Source organism: Castor canadensis, chromosome 5 (assembly GCF_047511655.1).
Source record: "Castor canadensis chromosome 5, mCasCan1.hap1v2, whole genome shotgun sequence".
In the NCBI taxonomy this organism is placed as follows: Eukaryota; Metazoa; Chordata; class Mammalia; order Rodentia; family Castoridae; genus Castor; species Castor canadensis.
Window position 1 is genome coordinate 51,068,654 of NC_133390.1, and position 15,627 is coordinate 51,084,280.

General features: G+C 39.3%; 1 protein-coding gene across 4 annotated transcripts in view; it reads left to right on the forward strand.

Annotated features, from left to right (window-relative positions):
* The first annotated feature begins 7,281 nt into the window (after window positions 1-7,281).
* Window positions 7,282-15,627, forward strand: part of Nxpe3 (neurexophilin and PC-esterase domain family member 3) — a 36,394-nt gene continuing 28,048 nt past the window's right edge. Inside the window, exons 1-5 of one of the 4 annotated variants that reach the window (XM_074073034.1) lie at window positions 7,292-7,416; window positions 8,638-8,735; window positions 8,842-9,014; window positions 10,687-10,862; window positions 13,908-14,192. In XM_074073034.1, coding sequence (XP_073929135.1) covers window positions 14,100-14,192 — 93 coding nt within the window. In that variant the 5' untranslated portion in view covers window positions 7,292-7,416; window positions 8,638-8,735; window positions 8,842-9,014; window positions 10,687-10,862; window positions 13,908-14,099. Of the gene's footprint in view, window positions 7,417-8,637; window positions 8,736-8,841; window positions 9,015-10,686; window positions 10,863-13,907; window positions 14,193-15,627 lie in introns of all 4 variants that reach the window. The other 3 variants (XM_074073033.1, XM_074073032.1, XM_020163176.2) reach the window with 3 other exon arrangements.

The following is a 15,627-nucleotide window of genomic DNA, read 5'->3' on the forward strand; positions in this document are numbered from 1 at the left end:
ATTTGTCTTTCATTTTTCTGTTAATGTTCTTTTCTTTGAGTATATGTGCTCTGGAGTTCTGTGTATAAAATTCTGTCTTGAGCAAAAAAAAAGAACAAAGCAGGAAGCATTACACTGTCTTCAAAATATGCTACAAGGTTGCAGTCATCAAAACAGTATAGTATTGGCATAAAAACAGATACATGGATCAATGGAACATAATAGCCTTGAGGTAACTGCACATATCCATAGCCAACTGATTTTTCAATAAAGCTGATAATACAGTGTTTTCAATCAATGGCACCAGGAAAATTGAATGTCTACATACAAAGGAATGAAACTAGACCCCTGTCTCTCACCAGTTACAAACATCAACTCAAAATGCATTAAAAATTTAAATATAAGACCTAAATTCAATGCAATCCCCATCAAAATTCCAATGGCATTATCACAGAACTAGAAAAACCAATCTTAAAGTCTGTATAGAAGAAAAGACTGAATAGCCAAAGCAATCCTGAGCAAAAATAGCAATGCTGGAGGTATCACAAGACAAGTACTACATGATCTCGCTTACATGTGGAATAAAAAAAAGTTGATCTCATGGACATTGATAGTAGAATGTGGTCTGGTGGAATGGCTCAAGCAGTAAGAGAGCCTGCCCAGCAAGTGTGATGCCCCCCTCCCCCCCAAAAAAATGAGAATAGAATGTGGTTATTAGATGCTGGGGAGAATAGAGGGGGAAAGGAGGATAGGAAAAGGTGATCAATGAGTACTATGCTAAAATAAGATGGAGTAAGAAGTTCAGCTGTGCCATTGCATGGGGGGGTGACTATAGATGATAACTAGATACTATGTATTTCAAAAAGCTAGAAGCATTTTGAATGTTTTCACAATAAAGAAATGACAAATGTGCTGAGTGCCAGAGGTTCACACCTGTAACTTGAGAGGCTGAGATTGGTTGGATTATAGTTCAAGGCCAGCCTGAGCAAATAGTTCATGAGACTGTTACCAGAAGTCCAGCCCCTGGTCTCAATACCAATTCATGAATAATGAGAGCAGGTTTCTTTTTTTTTTTTTTTTTTTTTTGTGGAACTGGGGTTTGAACTCAGGGCTCTGAGCTTGCAAGCAGGTGCTCTCGCATTTGAGTCACACGTCCCGTTTATTTTTGCTCTGGTTATTTTTGGAGATGGGATCTCATGAACTATTTCCCTTGGCTGGCCTCAAACTACTATCCTCCCAATCTGAGCCTCTCAAGTAGCTAGGATTAACAGATGTGAGCCACCAGTATCTTATAAGAGCAGGATTTTTGAGGAAAAGGAAATGAGGTTTATTTATCAGACAAAGAGGAGGACAGGGAGAGCCAACCTCTCAAATCTCTGTCGTCCCACTTCTGATAGAAAATACTCACTTTTTAAAGGGATTTCAGGGATTCAGTTTGAGTATTAGATGAAATGTGTGTGCCAGATGGCTACTGACCTTGGTTCTCCAGGTGTCTGGGCACCACATCTCTGAAGCTATATGTCTTGACTGATAAATTCACTTTTTTGATGGTCAGAAAGAGATAAGACATAGAAGACTGCCTGGTTTAATTGAAGAGTAAAGGCATGTAGACTGTTCGAAATACCGGGGTGCTGCCACAATCACGGATCAGACACATTCTCGAAAGCTGATGAACAAGACAAAATTTACTTCTGCAGAAGGGTATACCTTGGACCAGAATCAGGCCAGAGCACCCTGAATGGGAAATTCGCTCAGTTTTTATCTCTCATGCAGTCTGCCCTTCACCCCGATGGGCAGATTTGGGTTCACAATCTTTGAGATTGGCTATTTAGAAAAGGGGGACATGTGGGGTAAGAGGGACCTTGAAGAAGGGAGTACAAAAAAATTCTTTTGGGTAATATTCATCTTTAAGCAAGCAATTTGAAATTAGAACATTTGGCAATAAACAGCTCTTTGACCAAGAAGCAAGGTCAAAAAATGTTTGACAAAGCATGTAGGCAGTAGTTCATACAGTAATTTGGGGAGGTTAGCTGGCATTTACACAATGATAGTTATACATTAACTCCTTTGACAGAAAAGACCCAACTTTAGTTGATTTTCACATAGACAAAAAGGGGGGAAATGTTGGTTGGATTAACAAGCAGAGTTAATTGGCCACTATGCAAGCCGGTTACATCAAAAGTTTTTCTGTTTTGTAGTCCTCATTGCATTTTCCCCACTGTCAATTTATTCCTTTTATTTCTATGGAAAAGAGGTGTTGCAGTAATCTGTTTTCTACCTTTAGTTAATTCGTGGTCCCAAGTAAGGAGTCAGTGCTCCTTAGCAAAAGAAGCCCTTAAGCCCCTCTCATCTCCAAAGTAACCAGAGCAAAATGGACTGCACCTTCAAGAAGCCCCAAGTTCAAATTTCAGTTCCACCAAAACAAAAATAAAAACAAAACAATCTTGCACAATGTATACATGTACTGAAATGTCACATAATATCCTATTAATATGTAGAATTTCATGTTTTTATTAGTTAAGAGCTAAATTTATCCATCCCCAGAACTACAAAATAATTTAATTAAAATTAAAGAAATAAATTCTACCTATCATATCAACTTTTAGTTTCTTTAAAATGGAATGAGAACTTAAAAGCATATATAAAATCCTTTTTTGAATGTAGAATGCTTCTAAATTTTTTTAATTTCTCCTAATTTTTTTTGCCTTAGACAATTTTCTAATTCAGTAGCAGTTTTACTATTTTAAGCAATTTACTTTTGAATTTTTCCAAAGCACTAAACTTTATTTCCTTGAACATGTTATCTTTTTACACCTCATTTTGAAGGTTCACATAATAGGCAATTAGATCATATGGTTACAATGTTAGAAGTTGCATAAGTTTATTTGGAAACAAATACAATTCTATTGGTGGGCATGGAAGACCAGATTGGGAGCGTGGAGAGAGAAAGATATTTTCTCATATAAGTAAATTGTATACCCCCCAAGATCTCAACTCTGATGTTGGGGGGTCTTGAAATGGAATGTGGACAATGAAAAATGAGTCCTATTGTTTTACAAATGCATGACATGATCCTCATTGAAGGGGGTGATAAAGAAAAGGATATGACCTCAGTAACTTTGGAAAATTGTTTTGACTCAATAGGGTGAAGCTAAAGACAAAACATCTGTGTAAAAAGTATAAGAACACTGGACCTTGGCTGGTGAACTTGTTTCTTACAGGTATACAGGTGATTGATTCTTTAATTGCATGTGTATATACTAGAGTTGAGCAGATAAGTATATATGCTAGCTAGGTATCTTCTTATTAGAGAAAGAAGTTACAAATAAGCAAAGGGGAAATGCTAGAATTAAACCTTTGATTGGAGTTAGATATATAAATATGAACTTGTGTTTTAATATATAGAGGTAGTTATGGAAATATGTGTGTTTATACATGGGTTAATACACACACACACACACACACTTCTAGCTCTGTCTATTGAGAGAGTCTAGAAAGAATGACAGTTCAAGTAGCAACAGTTGATTCTAGAGGGGGAGTAGGGAAAAAATGAAACAAACCCAGAACACCTAATAGAAAGTAAGGAAACAATAAACAAACATGTGAAAGAGACACGTTAGCCAACATTGAAGCTCCCAATGGCCAAAACTAGAACAATTTGAGCAACAAAATATTAGTATTGGATGATAACCCAGAGGATAAAATAAATAGTCATGAGTGGACCCTGATGTACAAACTATCAAATAAGTGGGGGAGAACAGACAAATAACAAATGTAGATGGAATGAGGGAAATAGATAATCACCATAAGAAGACTACATACTAATTCCTATCATAGAGATCCACTGATGTCTATTCTTCAAAAATTTCAAGGTCATGATAAACAAGGGAAGGCTGAGAAAATCTCACAGATCAAAAAAGACAGGATGACTAAATGATGGACTAGAAGTGTGGCTCACGTGGTAAAGAGCCTGCCTAGTTCTAGTTCAAACCCCAGTCCTGCATGGCATCCTGAATTTGATCTTGGGTCAGAAAAAAAATAATAATGGAACAACTGGTGAAATCCAAATGAAGCCTATAGTTAATAGTATTGTATTAGTGTCAAGTTTCTTACTTTTGGTAATTATGTCATAATAATGTTAATATTAAGGGAAGATGGGATATGTGTATACAGGAACTCTACACCGGGATTCTATATAACGCCTCTGGGCATTTAAAACTAATGGAATACCTTTAAAATAAAAAGAATAAAAAAAACCTGAAGAATTTTACATATACTAGATATGCTTGCTCTTGAGACTGAGTCAGCAGATTGGAGTTGGGGCTCAAAAATTCCTTTTTTTTTTTTTTATGGTGGTGGGAATCAAATCCAGGGGATTGTGCATACTGGGCAAGTGCTCTACTATGAGCTACAGCCACAGCCTCAAAATTCCTACTTTTTTTAAAAAAGCTACTGATGTTATTCTGATTATTGATGGAATTTGACTTGAGGAATTCTGAGATGGAGAAATCAATAGCAAAGGAAAAAAAATGATCATTTCCCTCTGAACCATAGATGTAGAATTACCTGCCATCAATTATGAATTCCAGAAAGGAAAATAGCTAGGCACAATGGCACTTGCTTGTAGACCCAGACCCAGCTACTAGGAAAATCTCAAATTCAAGGTCAGCCTGGGTAACATAGATAACATAGTGAGACCCTGTCTCAAGAAAATGGAAATAGGTATTTTTACCCTGATTTAAACATTAAGCAACGTATACTATACATGTATCAAAATATCACATGGTATCCCATAAATATGTATATTTTTATGTATCACTTAATAATAAACTCATAAAAAGAAAAATAAATATGTCCATTAATTTGAGGGCATAGACCAACAGAGCAGCCGTAACAACTATTATTTCTTTCCTTAGTTTCCCACCCTTGGCAGTATCGTCTCATGATTCAGGATGTTTTTAGAATAAAGTGGTTAGTAGTAATGTGTCAGCAGTGACCATTTTCTTTCCTTTCTTTTCTGTTGTACTGGGGTTTGAACTTGGGGCCTCACACTTGCTATGGAGGTGCTCTACCACTTGAGCCACTCTACCCATGGTCACTATTTTGAATAATGGTTTGACTATCCATGGGGCCCAAATTTGGTCACTTGTTCATAGGAAGGGAAGGAAGGAACCAAATTAGGAATTGACTTAGATTTAGGAGTCCGTGTGCACCAAGCTTCTTGTCCTCAGAGATGGAGCCACATTTGTTGGTGAATAGCCCTTAAATTAGTTGCATCAGAAATGGGCTTAATTTGTTTTACTTATATACCCTTAAGACTCTGTCAAAGCACATTGCCTCATTTAAAAAAAAAGATTCATACTTTATTTTGCAAAGACAAATAAGGTTTAGTAATATTAGTATCTAATGCAGAAGTCATTTTTGCAGAAGTTGGAAATAACCAGTTCCTTCTGATTTCATATCATACATATAAACTTTTCGTTCTCATTTTTTTACTCTCAAGATGAGATTATTTTAAATGAAATTTTCAAAAAATCTTATGCTCTGACAACCTGAAATATGGAATTCAAGAACAAGAGATTTGTGTTTCTTGACTGGGTGCTGTGGCTCAAGCCTGTAATCCTAGCTACTTGGGAGGCTGTGATTGGGAGGATTGAAGTTGAAGGCCAGGCCAGGTAAATAGTTTGTGAGATCCCATCTTCTAATAACCAGAGCAAAATGGACTGGAGGTGTGGCTCAAGCAGTAAAGCACCTGGTTTGCAATTGAGGAGCCCTCAGTTCAAACCTCAGTCTCACACACACATACACACACAGAGGACGGGAAAGGGAGAGGGAGAGATAGTTGGGACTCTGAGCTAAGTACTTTTCATTTGTCATCTCATGTATTTCTAACTGCAGGTGAGGTTGCCCCTAATCTTCTCTAGAGAAAGGATGCAATCAGAGCGGTCAAGGAAATTGCCTTGGATGGTACTGATAGTAAGAGGCAAACCTACTGTCCACACCAAGGCAGGCTAGGATCCAAAATATCTGTTGTTTGCCTGATAGTATTCTGTATTGGATGTGCTGAGTTGGAAGTGTGGTGACTTTGCAGTGAAAAACCTTTTAAGAATCCAGTAGAGATGGACAGAACTTTCTGGCCTTTTCTTTGTGCCTATGATTGTAAAATATATATACACACATGCAAACACACACACGTATGTATGTAAAATCACCCAAATACGTTAGGGTTATGAGTGCCTGGGAATGAATGCTGTTAATGAGGTCCACAGCCATGACTTGGAAATCATGCTTTGTGTATTTGCCACTTGTTAGCCAAACTGTGGAGGAGGGTCTACCTAATGGAAGATAAAGCCTAATTAAAGCAGATTTTAGCATATAGTCTCTTTGTTAGACACAGAGGTAAGGAAGCCACCTTTTATGACCCTGAAAGGCTTTAACCTCCACAGGAGTATGAAATGGTTACTTCAAAAGAGACTGTGGTATGGCTGAGTTTTCTATTATTCCATTAGTGCCTCTAGTTACTCATGCATGCTCCAAAAAACATCTGAATGAGCACACAGAGTCCGCTGTGGCCAATGAATATAAAATTAATTACTGTCAGTTGTAATTTATATTAATTCTTTAACCTTGGGATAATAGTTTGGAGCAGGTCTACTATTTTGGGCCTGTTTTACTCAGATAAATAGGTTAACCTCATTGTGGCTCCAAACACTTTGAGAAACAGCAGCCAGGGATCCTGTCTGGCTTTCTGAGCAAGTGCTTCTTATTGTCTTCTAACGACTCCTCTTAATTCCTCAATTTCACCAAACTGCTACTGACCCAGTTAGAAGATGTCCAAGATAGGATTGCCCAAAATGGAGGGAAAAAGTATTCTGGCATTTTTTTGCCAGGAGATCCACATTGTGTATAGCCGAGAGTAAAAGGAATGGGCTATTTCAAGTGCATCTACAAGTTAACCAACTTCAAAGCAAGGAAAAAATGCAAGGGCCTGCAATCTCCATGCTTCTGTGAAATCTCACTGCACAGGAAAAGACAGACCAAGGCAGGGCCATCTGCGGCAATGGTGACCTTATGGCGATACTTCAGGGGGACACTTATGTCCGAAGGTCACGAGTAATTGAGCAGTGAGGTCAGAAGAGTCAGAGCAGAGGCTCCAGGCGAGAGCTGCCGAGGTCACCTCGCGAAGAGGACCCCAGCAGTGGGGAGCCGGACAAGAGCCAATTCCGCGTCCTGGCTTCTGGGCTTTGCGCTGGGCGCGCGCGACTGTCAATCAACATCCTCAGCCCGCCCCGCCCGGAGTTCGACCAATCGTAGCCTGGGGTCGGGGGTGAGGCGACGTAGCAGATCAGGCATCCTGAGAACTATCTGGCGCAGCGTTTACACACCAGCGTCCGCGTTGGGTCGCGGGCGAGCGCACGGCGGGCGGTGCGACCCGAGGTGAGTGCGGGTTGTGGCCCAGCGCGTCCCTCGGCTCCGAGCCCTTCTCTCCGCGCGACGCCTCCCGAGTTCCCGCCGCTGCCGGGGTGGTGCAGCCTAGGGGCGCCGGGGCCCGTGTACCCGAGTTGCCGCGCGGAGGGGACGGGCGGGGCCGAGCATCTCTACCTTCGGTTTTCGCGGCTTGCAGCTGGCGTGTAGCTGGGACCTTGGGGACATAGAGACCCCTTTCTCCCTCGGGCGCCTCCAGTCCCCCGCGGTGCAGCACTCAGCGTGCTCCTCTCCCAGCTCGGCTACTGTGGGCACCAGCTGCCTTTTGGCTGGCCGTGCTGTCACACGCCGGACTGCTCTGGCCTTCCGAGCTGCAGTTTGGGGACATCACACTCGGGTCGCAAGAGGAGAAACGAGTGTGACTTTGCAAGGTGTGAGGTGGAGACCCTGGCCTCTTGCCCATCTCTGCTTGAGCAAAGGCCAGCAGGCTGGTGAGGCTAACAGGGGGTCTCGGATTATGCAAAATCGGTATGAAATTGTGTGTCCTCACTTTTCACTATTAACTCCGAAGGAGATTGTTGCCACCTTTCCTAACAGATGAAGAATCACTCTGCTCTGATGGGCCTACCCCCTCCTCACTGCTGTTAGTTATCATTTGGAACATCGGGGTGTGTTTGGAGCTGGCGGGACCCCAGAACTCGAATAATTAGCTGTCTGATTGGACCCCGGGAGGCAGCGGCGTACTATTCCTCTGTAGTGTTTGGGTTCTGCTTTCCTTTGACCGTGTTTAGCATCTTTTTTCCATGTGTGTTATCCTCACAGTCTTTCTGGGGTTGATAAAGTGCTGTTCCTTGTTATTGGGAAAGGAAATGAAGGGATAGGTCACCAAAGTGGGGGGTGAATGTCCCCATTGCTCCAGAGGCCGGTTGTCCTGAGAGGACAATGTAAATTACAATTCGAACCTCTTATCAGAAAGGCCATTCCTTACCAACTGATAGAAGTAACACTCCCTGGCCAGCGTGGACTAGTGGTTCTCCTACTTGACTGTTTATTATAATCATCTGGGGACCTTTTATAAAAACGGTTTCTCAAGCCTACTCCCGTAGATTCTGATTTAATTGGTTGGGTGGAGCCCAGGAACTGGTATTTTTAAAAGCTTCTACAATGATTATTAGTGTGCATGCAGGGTTGAGGGTCATGATCTATCAATATGCCCTTGTTTTTTTCTTATAGCACTTAGCCCTTAGTAAGTTTATTACTTCTCCACCTGCCATGTGATCTCCATGAATGCAGTGGGCCCTGCTTTAGAAGAAGGGCAAAAGAAGGTCTAGGTGAGTCAGCACTTTGGGCATGTGAGGTGGAAGTACATGAAAGACAAGTGGAATCTGTTGGAAACCAGTCCTGCTCATTACTGTTCCTACTTCATCTTTCTTCAAGATGGACTTTATTTGGTTTACCCATCATTGTTACCGCCTTGGATGGGTCTCCAATTCTTCCTGTAGCTCCTGCCTTGTTTAAATATCAGGAGTTTACTCAGTACCCTGTGAAACACGACTGTTCTTTCTTTGGAAAGTTTGAAATATAACCATTTATGTTTGGATATATTACAGGTAAATTTGTGCTTTTAACTCTTAATGTGTATTCTGAGTTAAAGTTCTAGATATTCGCTCTGACTTACACAATTACATTTATGTGGCTAACAGAATATTTAAGATAGGAACTTTCAGAAACTGGAGAACTTTCAGAAACTGGAGATGTATAAATGTCTTACGATATATTGTTTTTGTGAAATGGTTGCCTGAAATCATGAACTCCTAAAGACAATGGATATGCTGTTAAATTTTCTTTTAGTGCTTAACTCAGGTATTTCATTTGTGTTACTGACAATTGTAATTCCTAGTAATGCAAGTAACCACTGTGATTGTCTTGTGAGCTAGGGATAGAAGTCCATACTTAATGGTAGTCTAGGGTTGTTGTTACAAGCCATAAAGAAATTAGATTGACCAGTATGTATCTTGAACTTGGAAGTAGTCTTAATCAAAATGTGGCACAACAGTCCCTACAAATTTTGGGCTCCATCTGCAAGGTAGACCATGCATTTTATTTTTTGCTTATTCCCTGCACATAAAAGTAAAGCATGAAGCTGGGTGTTAGTGGCTCACACCTGGAGAGGCTGAGATCAGGAGGATCACTGTTCCAGGTCAGCCTGGGCAAATAGTTCATGAGACCTCATCTCCAAAATAACCACAGCAAAATGGACTTGATGTGTGGCTCAAGTGGGAGAGCACCTGTTTTGTCAGTGCAAACTCCTGAGTTCAAACCCCAGTTCCACCAAAAAAAAAAAAAAAAAGTAAAGCATGAATAACTGGTGTTTTGACACTTCTCAAAGATTGAAAACAAGACCATTCAAGTTTACATGTCTTGAAATATAACTTTTAAAAAAATAACATAAGATTACTTTTTAAAATACTGGTAGGATGAATCATTGAGTTGTGTGGTTATGTAGTCTTTAAGAAAAATAATATTTGGAACTTTTATCTTTGACTTATTTTTTTTTCAGTTATACTGCTATTTAAGATTTTGACCTTCAGTTAAAATCTGAGAGTGATTTTTCAGGTTGAAGTTAATAGGAGTTCATGGGTATAGATAGCCAGTTACTGTTCTTGCTTGTTTGTTTTGAGATGGGATTTTGCTGTGTTGCCTAGGCTGGCTTTGAATTTAAGATCCTTCTGCTTCAGCCTCCCAAGTGTTTGGGATTATAGGCATGCACCACAGCACCCAGTGCAGTTGTTTATTCATTTATTTATTTGGTGCTGGGGATTGATCTTAGAGCCTTGCAAGTGCTTTATCACTGAACTACATCCCAAGCTCCATTTTTCTTTTTTTTTGGATGATGCTGAAGATTAAACTCAGAATTTGGCACTTGCTAGATGGGCGGTCTACCACTTGAGCCACTGCTTGTAGCCCCCAGTTGCTGTTTTTATTAGAAGAAAAAAGAAATGTTCCTATTATCACTACTCTGACTATATCATACTGAATCTGTGCATACCTCCCTGCCTATAAAGCTTACTGTTTTAAAAATTTTAACTTTATTTATCCTACTTTAATAACGTGAGGAGACTTCCTTGTGATAATTCCACGTACATGTACAGTATATCTTGAACAAGTTTGCCCCCTCCATTATATTCCTGTTCCCCCTAAGTTCACTTTTAATTTCTAATGTTTTCTTTATCTCATTTTCGGTATCTTAACCTTTTTATCACGTGCTTATTTCTGTTACAGAGTAAGAATGACATAAAATGAAAAAAGCATCAATGTGAGTTTCAAATGTGGCAAGAAAAGAAGGGCTGCTGGTTATGATTGCCTGAGTTCAGGATTTCATGTTGGAAGGACAGTTAAATGTAAACTTATTTTCTTAATTCCAAGAAGTATTTCTTCTTGGGAAATTTTCAATCAAGGTAAATTACATTGAATTATATATTTTATTCTTTTGATTGATCCAAAAATCCTTTTTTCTGGAGTCGTTCCTATCCTGTATTATCATTCCAACTAGATTCTAAGGTGATTGATCCAAATAATAGTTTCCTGCTTCCTTTCCAGATGACTTTCTTACAATAATGTCTAGGTTTTATATTTGTAGAAAAATAACAGAAACTTGTTACAGGTTTCTTTTTCCACTTAGAAACTTTCATTTTAAGTGAAATTGTTTTTCCAAATACAGTTTAATGCTTTGCTTCTCCTTATATCTGATCTTTAATTCTTACCTTTAGAAATTAGCTTTGTTCTTTGTGATTTTTATTTCTTTTTGGTGGCACTGGGATTTGAACTCATGACTTTGTGCTTGCTTAGGTAGGCACTCTACCATTTGAGCCATACTTCCAGCTAATGTTTATTTCTTTTTTTTTTTTTGGTGGTCCTGGGGTTTGAACTGAGGGCCTCACACTTGCTAGGCAGGCACTCTACCACTTGAGCCACTCCACCAAACCTAATTTTTATTTCGTGATGAAAAATTAGGACATATAGGTAAGAAGAAAACAAAAACTGCCCAGGGGTGACAACTATGAGTTTTATTATATAAAAAAACTCTTAGCTCTATCTTAACTCTTAGCTTATCTAGTTTTTTATTATATATTTTATTATCCCTCAAGCAATACGTACTTAGGTGTTCAGATAGATCTCTCAAATGTCAGTGTTTCACTTGCTCATAACAGGAAGTCTGGCCTTTTTCTGGCATAATTAATGTCATCAGAAGTCTTCTTGTATTGCTGCCTGACACTGTATTTCCTTTGATGTCTGCTGTCCTTACCATCTATGTATATCACTGTACACCACTGTACTGCTGCTGACTGGCTCTGAATCACAGTGATGTTCTCTAAATGGCTGGTATCCACACAACTCTCAGACTACACCTGCCCATGATGCAGTAAATTCCTGTTGCTATTCATCTTTGGTCTTCTTTCACTCTGATCATCAGGGAAACCTGTGAATTATTTTTTAATTGTTTGCTTCATGGGGGTGCATTGTGGCATTTACAATATATCAAATATATTGTATTTGAATTCACCCCCTCCAGCACTCTCCTTTATCCCTACCTCCACCCATTCCTGGAATAGTCTCAACAGGTATCATTTTTTCATTTACATACATGTGTATACAGTATTTGCAACATATTCACCTTCCTTCACCTCCTCCCCACTCCCACTGGTGCCAGACTTCCTCCCCACTCCTTGTAGGATCTGTTTCATCCTCCTGTTCTCCAATTTTGTATAAGAAAAGAAGAGGGAAAAAAATGACATTTTTGGTTGTTAAGATAGCTACACAGGGAGTTTCCTTGTGGCACTTCCATGTGGCCCAATATGGTTCATCTCTATTTTTCTTCTTTCTACCTTAGTCCCTTTCTTATGGTGAAACCTAGGATTTTTATGGACAACACTTAGAGAAGAATTTCTGTAGCAGAACAGTTAGGGTCTGAAGATAGAGTTATCTTCTATTTCATTGCTGTTTCCTTCTCAGAATCTATAGGCACTTCAGGGTAGGCAAGTGCTTTGGTATTGGAGAGGAAGAGTGTTGTGGAAACATGAGATGATTAAGTGTAGTCTTTCCGATATCTGTATGGAGGTTTCTAGGAATGATGGATTTATTCCTCTCTTTTTTTTTCAGTGCTGGCAAATCATATAATCATGCATGCTAGGCAAGGGCTTTTCCCCTAAGCAATTTCTCCTTAAGGAGGAAACTACCTCTTGTCTAGGGGAATTTCTTATACAGTATGTGGTACCGAGTATATCTCTGTAATTATTTGTTGATAGATTGCTGAGTCAATGTATACCATGTAATTAGCTAAGTACTATGAGGCAATTAAAAAAGTATGATACATTGTCATTAAGTTACTTTTTCTCTGATATGTGGTTTCTGTTTTTTTTAAGTATAGCCATAATTGGTATAGTTTAGTTGGAGAGATAAGAAATACAAATGGAGATCAAGTGAGAAGTGAAAATAAGTGGTATGAGAATTCTGAGGATGGAGAGCATGTTGGAATAGCTCCTTATTCTTTTCTGATGCTGGGTTGGGGAAGGGTTAGCATGTCCTTGTGGCATGGAAGTGGTTTAGACTAGGGGAATAGAGGACTGAGAGAATAGGAGGCTTGCCAAGCTCGGCACAAAGCTGAGGGAATGTCATTGCAGCTTAGCTATTCTGAGATATTCTGCACCATGATTATGCACTTTTTCCACCTTTGCCTCTATATCTGCCTCCATGAAAACCACCCTGAAAACAAAAGACTGATACTGTCTTTGATTGCTTGTATCAAGATAGCATTTGGGGTGAGCATTTTGAGTTCTTCAGATGGCAGAACAGTTCTGAGGAGCTGACTGAATTCCTCTACCTATAACAGGTGAAGAATTGGGGGATCCCGTTACCTACTCCACAAGCTTACCTTTCTTCTTCCACATCTTCAGGATGGCAGGTGTCTTTCTTCCTGAACCTTGTTACTTAGCTGAGGGAGAACCATGTATGTGGTGGGGGAGCTTGAAACCCAAAAGGTGTTTTCTGTCTCTGGCCGTAGAGAGAGTTGGCACTCCTTGTATTCTAGAGAGTGTGAGGTTGGTTTTCACACCATCCTAGAGCTCCTCATAAAAATACAAGGTTTTTAAATACTCTTTAATATATTAATATAGTAATGTTATAACCTTATAAGGGAAAGGAAATGATTTGATTTACTTAGATCGCTGCAGAAATTTAAGTTACTTTTAGTTCAAAATTTCTGACATTTTTTTGCTCTCTTTAAAGTTAAAACCTAAGTTAGTAGGGCAAATATTGCTTAGAAGCCTGGGTTTAGGGAACAACACTGAGGCAATTGTCTGGAAATGGAATGTTACTATGCTCTGGCTCTTTACTCTCTCCTTGTGACTGGACCTTAGATAAGGTTCAGGAAGAGGAAATGTGTTTTTCTTCCTGCTGCACCCTGCTTCAGATTGGTAATATTTTCTTATTTCTCTTCTTTGAAGGAGTTTGTTGAAAAGAAATATGCTTCGTGAGTCAACTGCAGTCTCTTCTCTACATTAGTCTTAAGACTACTAGCAGAATAGAAGCAAATTAAAGTGAAGGCTTATATACAGCACAAGAAAACAAAGACATGGAGTTTTGAGGAGTAAAGGTAGCATGGTGTCGGCCATGGGTGATCAGGACACAGCCAGACAATGTGGACCATTTTCTTCAAACTACGATTTTTTTGCTGTCTACTTGCAGTGCTGATGGTGGTGGTGGTGGTTATTAATGTTACTCAGGTAGAGGTGAGTACCCAGTATACTCCTACATAAACAAAGAATCCAGGTCTGGGGCTTGGGGCTAAGAAGCCTGAGGAGATGTTGGTCACCTGGAAGCTTATCCTACTAACAGTTCTTTTTATTTATTTAGTAAGTATTGGAATATGTCCAGGGGTCACATATTGTGCCAGTCACCGAGGATATAGCAATGAAGAAGACAATAGGATTTCTCTCTTTTTTTGTGTGTGTGTGACTGGGATTTGAATTTAGGGCTTTGTGCTTGCAAAGCAGGCATTTTTACGTTACTGCTTGATCCAAACCTCCAGTCCAAAATAAAGTCACATTTTCAGGTTCTAGATTGTGTGTGTGTGTGTGTGTGTGTGTGTGTATGTATCACTTTTTGGCGGTACTGGGGTTTGAACTCAGGGTTTCTTGCTTGCTATGCAGGTGCTTTCCCACTTGAGCCACTCCGCCAGCCCTAGGTAGGATTTCTTTACTTATGATGCTCACATATACAGGAGAAAATAATACAGGTTGAATATCCCTTATCTGAAATGCTTGGAACCAGAAGTGTTTCAAATTTTGGAGGTTTTTGTTATTAGAAAAGGAAGGTCATTTAGCTCATTGATATTAGAGTTGTTTTGCATATTTGAATTTTTCATATTTCTGGTTGAGCATTTCTAATTTCATAATCCTAAATAAAAAATGCTCCAAAATCTGAGCACTCAAAAAAGTTTTAGATTTGGGAGCAGTTCATATTTCATATTTTTGGATTAGGACTGCTAGTAATCATAATCACATAATATTGTAATAGTGATAATTACAGATTGTAAAAAGTGCTGTCAAGAAAGGAAAGGGAGTTACTTCAAGGTTGCTCTAGAGTGAGAAAGGAAAAGCTTCCACAAAAGGACCTTTTAGCTGACACCTGGCAAAAGACTAAAGGACTATTTCAGGGGAAGGAGGGAGTTAGTGAGTCTGTTTTAAAGATTATTGTGTGTCAAAAGGACAGGAACCATGTCTTTTTGAACCCTTCAGTAGTGCCTGACACTCAGAAGGTACTTAGTAATATTTTCCCCCTTTCTGCTTCCCTTCCATGAACTCATATATCACCAAAATTTGTGGAGTAGTTTCTGCTTCCATTTTTATTTTGTTGGCTTGTGGTACTTCTTAGATTACAAGTCTAACTTAATTATGCTGTTCTTTTTCTTACTGGGTTTTATTAGCATGACATGTTCTTTAAAACTAAATTATAGGCTTTTTCATTTCTCCTGTAGGAACTCACTTTGTGATTTTTAGTATCACTCCTAATCTCACTATGAAATAGTCACATAGGGTCCCACAGATTTTATTCTGTGAGCCATTAATAAAATTTGTTAGTTACTTTGAAGAATGTGAAATCATTTTGTTAAAGATTTCCTATTAGAAATGGTCTTAAAGCATAAAAACTAGGTATTTATTCCTT